The following is a 10,935-nucleotide window of genomic DNA, read 5'->3' as shown; positions in this document are numbered from 1 at the left end:
GAGCCTGCTTCCGATTCTGTGTCTCCCTCTCTCTCTGCCCCTCCCCCGTTCATTCTCTCTCTCTCTCTCTCTCTCTCTCTCTCTCTCTGTCTGTCTCAAAAATAAATAAAAACGTTAAAAAAAAATAAAAGTAGGCTGTGATCATGCATAGTTTTAGAAATATCTGTGGAAATAAAACTGGCAGGACTTGGAGATAAACCGAGGAGAAAGAAGGAAGCAGCAAGGCAGGATCTCACATTCCTTACAAAGATCGCCAGGCGGCTGGTGGTATCAGCATGGAGTATCCCAGAGCAGGAGCAGATTTCTTTAGGAAAAGGAGGAGTTCGGTTTCAGGTGATAAAGATAAAATATTGTGAAGCTTGAATTCCTACAGAATATATTAAATCTCAGTGAGTTGAAGCATGGAGCTCAAGACCAAATTCCTCTGGATGGCGTACAAGACCCTGGGTAATGTGCACCTAACCTACCTCTTCTATCATCCTCTATTCTCTTTAATACGCATCCCTTTTGCTTCAACCACAGCAAACTCTTCTCAGAGGCCTTCCCGGACTCTGCAATCTAAAACACGTTCCCTTAAATCACAGCATCTGTACTTTGAGGTAAATTGGGAAGGGCTTAATGACCAAATGGATGGGGCTGGAGAGATGGGTTGGAAGGGAAATGATGAGGAGGCTCAGGTTTGTAGTCCGGGAGCCTAAGTGGGTAAAAGAAACCAGGTGCAAAAGAGCATTTCCAATAGACAATAAAGAACAATATTTACGCGTTTTGAGGCTGTGGTCCGGTCAAAGGGCAAAAGGAATCAAAAAGCTGGAATCGGATAAAGACAAGGCCTTTCCTCCTCCGGCGGCATACCTTTTACTCAGGGATCCTGAAAACCCACGTGCTGCTCCGCTTTCTTACAACAACGGTATTCTTCGCAGGGATTGAAGCCAGAGTGTGCTTGAAACCTCGGCTTTGGGTCCAGATTTCTCTTGAGCTATTGTTACACTGTGTATGTACAGCCTCTTACTCGCTGACTGACCTTGGGCAAGTTTCTACTTATTCTCTATGACTTAATTCTCCTCTCTGTAAAACGAGGATAACATGGAATTTGGAGTGTTGTTATGAGCGTTAATTGAGATGATACCCGTGAACGCTTCCATGAGGTTCAACAAATGCTGTGGAGTGACAGATGGACGACATAGTTCAAAGGCACGAGGGCAGCAATTCTAGGGAGCTAAGACACAGACCTCCGGGCTTCCTTTGCCCAGCGAGGAGACCCAGGGAGCGGTCGCAAAGCCATACCTTGCAAACCTCGGTCCGCATTTCCTCGGGACAGTGTGGCCGCGTCTTTCCTCACGATCGATCGGGTCCCAAGCTGCAGCTTCAGCTCACTCCGCCACGCGGCGCCCGCTCGCGGGGCCTCTGTGGGCTCAGCTGTGTGTGATGCCCAGGCCCTAGGGCGAAGTCCGGTCTCCCAGGCAACCACATAAACTTCCGGTTTGAGGCAGGCTGGGGTTGGCGAGAGGCCACATTTCCGCCACGTGACCCCCACGCCAGGCACCTTGAGGGCTGAAGGGCGCGCGTCGCGGGCCTGCAACCTCCGGCTAGTTCCGAAGTTGGACTTCCCGGCCCTGAAGGGGGCCAGGAAGGTGGGGAGGTGGCGCCAGCGGGGACGGCCGGGCCTGGAGGGGCGGGGCCCTGGCTCAGCTCCCAGTTCCCGAGGCTCGGCTGAGAAGCCGGGCGGCAGCAGGACTGCTTCTCCCGAGCCGCCGAGCTGGAGCTGGAGCTGGAACTCCGCGGGGCCGGGGCCCCGGGTGCCGGGCAGCGGCTCCTCCAGGCCGAGGCCGCGGCGGAGAATGAGGCGGTGGCGGGTTCCCGGCGGAGCCGCCGGGCGGGAAGCATGCTGCGCTGGTTCATCACCGTGATCCTGTGTGCCGCCTTCCTGGGTCTGGTGAGAGCCGGGGGCTGGAATCCTCCCAGGCCGGGGGCGTGAGCAGGCGTCCTGCAGAGAACGCGGTCTTCCGAGTTCGAGTCTCGCCTCTGCCTCTTGCAAACTGCGACCTTGGGCGCATTCATCTGCCCCCAGACTTAGTTTCCTAATCCGAAAAATGGGCACGGTTCTAATCTTGGAGGGTTATTGTCAAGTGATTTTCCTAATATATTTTCCAGCTCCAGCCAACCGTCCTCCTTCTCCTACGTGGGGTGGGGAGCTGCAAGGGGGTTTGCCAGGTTTATAGCCCCTGCCCCTCGCGCCCACACAGACCCCATATTACTACACAAAGCTGCTTTTCTGGGATCTCTTCTTCCTCGTCTGACAAAATATAGCCACCTCCTTATTTTTGCAGATGGGGAAATAGACCCAGAGAGGGAAAATGCCTTTTCCAGACCACACAGCTGGCTTTAAGTGGTAGAGCCAGGAATAATGTGTCTCTTATTCTGCCCACAATCTTATGTAAAACAAACCCGTAGATCCTTCGGTGTTTTTCTTAAGAGTAAACTGCAAGGCCAGAAGAGCCTTTTGACCAACCCCTTGACCTTCCAGCCATTACCTTATTTCTGGACCTCTCCGTCTCGTCACTTGTCTGGAATATTGGGATCTTGGGGATTTGGTAGGGTGAGTTCTCTGAGGAGAGTCGCTTCTGGTCACTTAGCGTCTTTCTCTGGAGTCACAACGGATTCTTAGAATGTTTTGATGTGGAAAAAGGAAAAATCATTGCGGACGCTTGGGGAGTCCTCACCTTGCGCCAGGTCCTGTTTTAAGCGCTTGGCAGGCGGGAAGTAATTTGATTGGAGATGAAGCTCAGCCTTCCCTCCATATACCAGGTGCTCACTCTGCCCTTAGTCTGGGACTGCTCTGGCTGGGGCAAGAGGCACACCCAAGTTTTAGAGCAGAGCAGTTCAATTAGAATCAATTAATCTTGAAGCCTAGACCGATAGAAACATTTTTTTATGTGTCCAGCAACTATCCTCTGATGGCTCGGGGTTTTCTTTGAAGAAAAATGTAGACTCAGACATTTAAATTGCTTATCTCCTGCGGATGTTGTGTCAGAGGAAGGACCCCCAAGTGCATCCAGAAATATTGCTCTGTTTTAACAACATCAAAAAAACAGGAACAATATTACAATATGTCTTGATAATTAAATTTTTTAACCTCTAAGTTCCTATTATTTGTATATAATCTAGTATATTGAAATGCCAAGACAAAAATTATTTTAATGTTACATTTTACCGTTGGTACAACAGAGTCTTTTGTGGTATTCGAAAAGGAAACAAAACTGCAGCAAAGAGCCAAAAAAATTAAATATATTTTTTTTAAAACTTGAGAGTTGTCAAAACTAGAAAACCAGTAGGATTTGACACACCAGATACAAGGAGCCTAAAGCTCCAGTAAACTAGTACTGTCGTCCTGAAATTTTCCTGGCTGTAAGACTTAAAATATTCCCCTACGTTACATTGAAATCCCCTCCTGTCTTTTTAATAGGGAAGAAAGCTACCACGTAGACATTATTTTAATGGCTGCAAGTAAGAGATTTTGTCTTTTTAAATTTTAGGGAATGAGTGTTGCTATACTGGGACCCACATTTCAAGATCTGGCAACAAATGTGAACCGCAATATTAGCAGTCTTTCTCTGATTTTTGTGGGCCGTGCCTTTGGATATTTGAGTGGCTCTGTGATTGGCGGAGTTCTTCTTGACGCCATGAATCATTTTCTACTCTTGGGTAAGTACAACACCAATTGTAGCTCTTTGCAACTTTTATGGAATTCGCAGTTTGTTTTAAAACATGAAATATAGGGGCGCCTGGGTGGCTCAGTCGGTTAAGCGTCAGACTTCGGCTCAGGTCACGATCTCACGGTCCGTGAGTTTGAGCCCCGCGTCAGGCTCTGGGCTGATGGCTCAGAGCCTGGAGCCTGTTTCCGATTCTGTGTCTCCCTCTCTCTCTGCCCCTCCCCCGTTCATGCTCTCTGTCTCAAAAATAAATAAACGTTAAAAAAAAAAAACCAACCATGAAATATACTAGCTTGCAGAGTGGTTGACGACTCAAATGGGTGCATGCCTGTTTTCATCTTTGCAGTTATAGGGAATCTGTGCTGGGCCCCTCTGGAAATTTAGATTAGCCCCAGGGTGTGCTACCCGTCCTTCGCCTTCCTGACAATCACTGTAATTTAGGCACCACCCCTGGATCCACCAGCCAACATACCAGTTGTCCAAAGATCTTGGCTTGTCAGGGCTTAGGGCAGATCTCCTAGGGCCACCATAGGTCAGAATGAATTCCTTGACCCTGCCCAGGCTAGACCCTGGACTGAGCATGAAGGTGGGAGAGAACGGTGGGTGAAATGACACAGGCTAAATTTTTGTCCCTGCCGCCCCATGTTAATGGTGACTCCAGACCTCTCTACCCCACCCTCAGAATAGATGGCAAAGCTTTTAACTTACTCTTTTTGAATGAATAGATATGTTTAAAGTTTATTTTTTGAGAGAGAAAGAGCACGAGTGGGGGAAGGGCAGAGGGACAGGGGGACAGGATCTCAAGCAGGCTCTGCACTGTCAGCACAGAGCCAGTGCAGGGCTCGAACCCACAAACTGTGAGATCATGACCTGAGCCAAAATCAAGAGTCAGATGCTTATCTGACTGAGCCATCCAGGCACCCCTGAATAAATAGATATGTTTAAAGAAAATCTGGATTGGGGCACCTTGGTGGCTTAGTCATTTGGGCATCCGACTTTAACTCAGGTCATGATCACATGGTTTGTGGGTTCGAGCCCCGCGTTGGGCTCTGTGTTGACAGCTCAGAGCCTGGAGCTTGCTTCAGATTCTGTGTGTGTGTGTGTGTGTGTGTGTGTGTGTCTCTGTGTCTCTCTCTCTGCCCCTCCCCTGCTTGCGTTCTCTCTCTCTCTCTCTCTCTTTCAAAAATAAAATAAAATAATTTGGATTAATGTGATAAAACTGCTTTGGAAGTAAGGAGAATAATTTACTGTTATTGATGAATAAATGAATAACCACTCAGATTTCCAAAGTGGGTTGAGAACACATATCTGTGTGGTATTTCCCTCCCTATTCCCTACCTAATTATTTAATACACTTCTACAACAAACTATAGTAATTGCATCTTATTTTTCTCTTTTTAATTTCTTACCTCCTATCTAAAAATCCCTCTAGGTTCTCTTGAGCTGTCTGGTTTGCTATAAAACTTTGCCTTATGGTATCTAATTTGATTATTAGCGTTGCCAGAAATGAACTCCTGTTAGGACAACTTAGATTTTATAGTCCATAAAGATTATGGAAGCTTGTAAAGGAAATAACCATTTGTAGATGCTGAACCTCTCATCCACTTACTATTACTTAATTGTAATTTCACCTACTTCTATTTATAGTTTTTATGATGTTGACTTGATTCGCGGATATTGTTTTTTATAGCTGACGTTTACCTTTCTTCTCAGGGCTGTCAATGTTGGCCACCACAGTTGGTCTCTATCTTGTTCCGTTCTGTAAGACAGCGGGATTACTGATTGTCATGATGTCCATCTTTGGTGTTTCAATTGGCATTCTGGATACAGGTCGGTGAGCCCTTCAGTGTCCTGTCTGGGAGTGGGGACTTCCTATTAGAAAAAGTAGAATGGATGACACCAAATGGTTATTTGCAGTGTAAAATGACACCAGCCTACTGAATTGCTCCTGGGGTCACCCAGTCAGAACCACCCTTTTGGCAACTACTCTTCTTGCCAAGTAGGGTACCTGTTTTTGAGCAGCCAACCATGGAGTGAATTTAAAGAACTTTGTTCAGTGAGGGATTATTGCTTTATGGTATCCAAACAGGAAAGGGTCCGCCACGTGGGTAACTATGGTGCAGGTGAAGGGGCTTTCATTTTGGGATAGAACTTTATCAGTGTAGTATGGGAGGAATTGATGGGTTACTAGGTTGAACCAGCTGGCTGAGGAATCCTAGAAGCGGCTATCCAGTTTTAAAAAGCACTCTGCCTTTCTGAGCAACCTGTGCTCTGTATTATTTTCCTGCTCTTTTGTTTACTCTCAAAACCTCCTGCCTTCTTGCAGGAGATCCTCTCCATGGGTCTTGGTATCTTTTAAAAACCTACTAAATAATATGCTTGGCATTTTTGTCCACCCCTAAAAGCAACTCTTATCCCTTGCTCTACTGTTACTTAATAGATCGGGGATGTTTTGTACTTTAGGCTTCGTTTGGTTTAAAAAAAAAAAAAAAAAACAACAGAAAGAAAACCCAAGACTTGATGCTTCTTCCCTTTCACCTTGTAGAGGAGGTATCCTTGTTACCTGTCATGGGCACAGCAGAACTCTATAGTGTTCAGGTTTCTGAACGTGTGTTTTGCATCTGTTATATACATGAATCATTTCCCTCAACTGGCTGCTTGGTAATTTGACCAGTATCTGGTGATAATATATACTTAAAATGTTTATAAATAAATATCCACCCTCGTCCTGCCACCCTGGTATTAGAACTGTGTTATAAAAAGCCTTGGGCTAATGTCCCTAGCTCTAGGAGGGAGTGGTTTACTAGCTTGAGGAATCCATTTGTGAGTATGTGATGTTACACTGCTTCCAGTTCTCTGGTGGTGGGAGGTTAGAGTGCCTTAATCACAGAACTGAGCGAGTTGTAACATCTGATCATTTAGAATGTTATATAAACCTAGTGCCACGTAAAGTAGGCTCTTCCTCTTTCTGATAGTAATGAAACGGGTTTTTGCCAAGTTTCTGTGATTAAATCATTTTCCTCATCTTTCATTGGTAGGTGGTAACGTCCTAATCTTGGCTATATGGGGGGACAAAGGAGCCCCACATATGCAGGCTTTACACTTCAGTTTTGCCTTGGGTGCCTTCTTGGCTCCACTACTGGCTAAACTGGCATTGGGCACGACGGGGTCTGCTGACAACCACACAGAAGCTGACTCTCACAGTTCTCTCAACCAGTCGTCTGAAGCTGACTCAGAATCTCTACTTGGAGTACCTGACAATCTGAATTTACTGTGGGCTTACGCTGTTATCGGTACCTACATTTTTGTAGTTTCTGTCTTTTTTTTGGCTCTGTTTTTGAAGAAAAGCTCAAGGCAGGAAAAAACCAAAGCATCAGCTCAGAGGTCTCGAAGAGCGAAATATCACAACGCCCTTCTGTGTCTGCTTTTTCTGTTCTTCTTTTTTTATGTGGGGGCCGAGGTAACCTATGGCTCTTACGTTTTCTCATTCGCGACCACCCACGCCGGCATGAAGGAGAGTGAAGCAGCTGGGTTGAACTCTATCTTCTGGGGGACCTTTGCGGCCTGCAGGGGCCTGGCAATCTTCTTTGCTACGTGTTTACAACCTGGAACCATGATTGTGTTAAGCAACATCGGCAGCCTGGGGTCATCTTTACTGCTGGTGCTTTTCGACAAGAGCCCAGTTTGTCTCTGGATAGCAACGTCAGTGTATGGGGCCTCGATGGCAACCACGTTTCCCAGCGGTGTTTCTTGGATTGAGCAATACACCACTATCCATGGGAAATCCGCAGCTTTTTTTGTAGTTGGTGCTGCCCTGGGAGAAATGGCTATTCCTGCGGTAATTGGAATTCTTCAGGGAGAATACCCTGATTTGCCTGTAGTTTTGTATACCTCTTTGGGGGCATCGATAGCCACTGCTGTTTTATTTCCTGTGCTCTATAAACTCGCCACCTCACCTCTTGATCAACAGCGGAAAGAACACAGAAAAAGCGAGGACCAGAAAGCTTTGCTTTCTAGTTCTGAGCTAAATGACTACGAGGAAGACAATGAAGAAGAAGATGCAGAAAAATGGAACGAAATGGATTTTGAAGTGATTGAAATGAATGATACAATGAGGAATTCCGTAATAGAGACATCTAGAAATATTCTGACGGAGCCCTTAGCTGAAGTCTCCAGTCACTCCCACTCCAGTGCGGTGGTGTTGGAGTCCTCTCCAGTTAATACTGGCAAGTCCCCTGTGAATCACCTTGCAAGAAACCAGGCTAAAAGGGACTAACACCTAGAGAAGATGGATTATTTACTGACCTCCTTGAATAGTCTCCAGTTCTAAAGAAGCCAGAGCAGAGCATTAACGGATTTTCAACATGCTTTGGGGAATCAAAATTTCTAGCTCTGAGTACATTTAGCAAATGCTAAAACGTTTTGGGAGGTTCTGTAATTCCCAGAGTTTTCCATAAAGAACAAATGGTCTCATGCAGCAGGATCTTGTTGTGAGGCTAGTGTTTGGCACGTGGCTGAGTCAGTAATGTTTTATGGTCTCCATCCCTCAGAGCGTGCAAAGAAGGTGTTTGTTGTTGAGAGGTTGGGTGCCATTCTAATAGCGTGTGAAACCGTCTAGCAGTTGAATCGATGAGCCGAACAAATGATCAGTCATCAGTATTCTGCCAGGGAAGTTGACAAGCGTCGTTTCATAAAAGAGCAACTTTGCAAGTGGACAGGGATTTTTTTCATTGCTTTGCCCTCTCTGTAGTAGTGCACCAGAAAACGCTAATCCTCATTTGATTTCTGATTTCTGATTTCTATGAAGAGAACACAGAACGGGACCCGAGAGACCTGGCTTCAAACCTTGACTGCTGCTTCCTACTTATCTGGTCCTGCACTCAGTCACTCAACTTACGCAGGCCTCATTTATCTTCTCTCCTGACCTGTGATTCCAAAAGTGAAACTGAGGTGGTTTTCAAACTAGGAATCCATAAGTTTTTTTATTTAAAGTATATGCAAGGGGAAAAAAAAAAAGTTTGTGCAAGATGTCTGTTAGAAATTAAGTGCCATCCATTCTTCCTTTCAAATGAGAAATGAAGCAAAGTTGATAGTTTTAAGCATAGTACCAATTGTGAATACGTGTCAGTTTAAGAGGCTCCATGTTTAATAATGATTTGCAAAACACATTTTTAGTATTTCATCCATTCTAAGATGCACCTTTTTTTCACATTTATTTTCACATTTTTAACATCTCTGAAATCAGACTTTGTCTTACAGTCAGTAGTCTCTTAACACTGACAAAATTTGATGGTTGTCCATGTACATATACGAAGTAATGTTGCATGTTACAATCAGTGTCTTAAACAGTAATCCATTCAGTTATGGAGATTTTACTATTTTTACAGATATTTTAAAGAGAAAAGTTATTTTTATATGCTGACTTTCTTGATGTTCAAGCAGGATTTGGAGGCGCGATGTTCCAACTTGAAAAGCTGTTTCTTCAGAGTTACTATGTTAGTACAGCTGTGGACAGTGTCTACCTTAGCAACAGGCTCTGGGTCTGAGCCTTGCATTTCCAGGACTCGCTCCTCGTTGAGTCTGGCTGGTAATCACATTGTTAACACCGTAAACTAGGCTGCTAGTTTAATTTACAAAGAGGCGCAGTCTTTTCCAGTGTTGGGAATATTTGTATCACCCATCTAGGGCTCTTCCTTTCTGAGTTTGAAATATCTGGGAAGCCAAAATAATGAGTAGAAAGTGGCTTGATAGCTTAGGGGTCCAGAGATCACAAAGGGTACTTCATAGGAGCGTGGCAAATGACTAGCACTGATGATAGTTTTTGTTAGTTTTATGGTGAATAACAGTTAATTTCTACTCGATTGCGGTATGTTTGCTTTCTCTTATCTCATTTCTATAATTTTGCCTTTGTTTTTTCCTAAGCGAAATACGGTATCTTTCTTAACCACTGCCCACTCACCTTCTCTACCTGCTGCGATAATCGTTTATGTTAATAATCTAGCACTTTTGGAGAAGGCTGGTGGAGAAATGTACAGTAAAACGCCTATTCTTGCTCTTTTTATGTTGTACTTCCAGCTGGAACTTGGAGACCACCACTGCTGCATTTAGTGCGTTTTCTCAGGTTGGTGGAATTTAGGCAGTTGCTACTGTTTGGCAGCCGGGAGGCTTGCTGGAACAGGGATTCTGTCTGCAGCCTCTACATTTAAGGGGTAGAAGATGCAGCTCGAGGAGAGAAGGATGGTAATAAGAACATGGCAGCAAATTTGGAAATCCAAACTGGAAAATCCACTAGAGTTCCACAAACCAAAATGTGAATGGCCATGTGAGATTATAGGCATTGTGAAAGTTTGATGATGTATTTCCATATTGGAAGGATAAGACTTAGTACAATTCCAAGAATTAGCATTCATCCTAAGCAGTTCTTAGGTAAGTGTCTGTTGATCTGTGAGTAACCAAGAGTGAAGCTCTCTCTTGCTGAAGAGCAGATTTAGCAGTTTGGACATTTATTATCTCACAGTTTCTTGGGTCAGGAATTTGGGCATGACTTCCCCGGATCCTCTGCTCAGGGTCTCGTGGGGCTGCGGTCAAGTCGTCGGGTAGGGCTGTGCTCCTTTCTGGAGCATAGGGTTCTCTTCCGGGGCCATGTGTGCGATGGTTGACAATCCTCAGTTCCTTGCTGTGGTAGGCTGAGGTCTCTGTTGTTTTGCTGTCAGCCAGCACCGGCACCAATTCCCAGAACCTCCCACGGGTTTGTTTTTTTTTTTTTTTTTTTTTTTTTTTTTTTTGCCAAGCAGGCCTCTGTAGATCCTCTCACAACATGGCAGCCTATTTCTTCAAAGCCAGCAGGAGAACCTCTCACCTGAGTCCACTCTGCTGGAATCTTCTATAACATAATCACAGGAGTGACCTCCCGTCACCTTTGCCATCTGCGCTTGGTGGGAAGCAAGTCATAAATTCTACCCAAACTCCAGGGGAGAGGCTAATACAGAGATGTGACTCATAGGGGGTCACCTTAGAGTGTGTTTGCTACACTCTGGTACCTATAGAACCAGGTTTAAGAGAACTAAAAAGTTTGAGCTGGGGAAAAGAAACCCTCAGAAGTCATTGAAAGTGATATAGGTACCAAACCGAGTGAACTAATGTGGGGATGGAAGGTTCCCCATAGGCCAGGCCAACAAACCCGATAGGGGAGAATCTTTTTGTTTGTGGAGCACTGGATAGGCTA

At 45.2% G+C, this 10,935-nt stretch overlaps 2 protein-coding genes across 2 annotated transcripts; one reads left to right on the top strand and one right to left on the bottom strand.

Moving 5' to 3' along the window:
• Positions 1-1,365: 1,365 nt before the first annotated feature.
• On the bottom strand, positions 1,366-1,884 carry LOC128777773 (uncharacterized). The gene has a single exon (XM_053905304.1). The coding sequence runs from the start codon at positions 1,882-1,884 to the stop codon at positions 1,366-1,368; it is 519 nt and encodes a 172-aa protein (XP_053761279.1).
• MFSD4B (major facilitator superfamily domain containing 4B) lies at positions 1,600-10,480 on the top strand. The gene is given in 5 exon segments (XM_019443104.2): positions 1,600-1,933; positions 3,534-3,702; positions 5,424-5,540; positions 6,749-7,956; positions 7,958-10,480. Coding segments are annotated over 5 exon segments (1,581 nt in total). The 5' UTR covers positions 1,600-1,882; the 3' UTR covers positions 7,994-10,480.
• The last annotated feature ends 455 nt before the right edge of the window (positions 10,481-10,935 follow it).

Source organism: Panthera pardus, unplaced genomic scaffold (assembly GCF_024362965.1).
Source record: "Panthera pardus isolate Hobbes unplaced genomic scaffold, ASM2436296v1 HiC_scaffold_17, whole genome shotgun sequence".
Lineage (NCBI taxonomy): Eukaryota > Metazoa > Chordata > Mammalia > Carnivora > Felidae > Panthera > Panthera pardus.
This window is presented reverse-complemented; position numbering and strand designations above follow the sequence as displayed.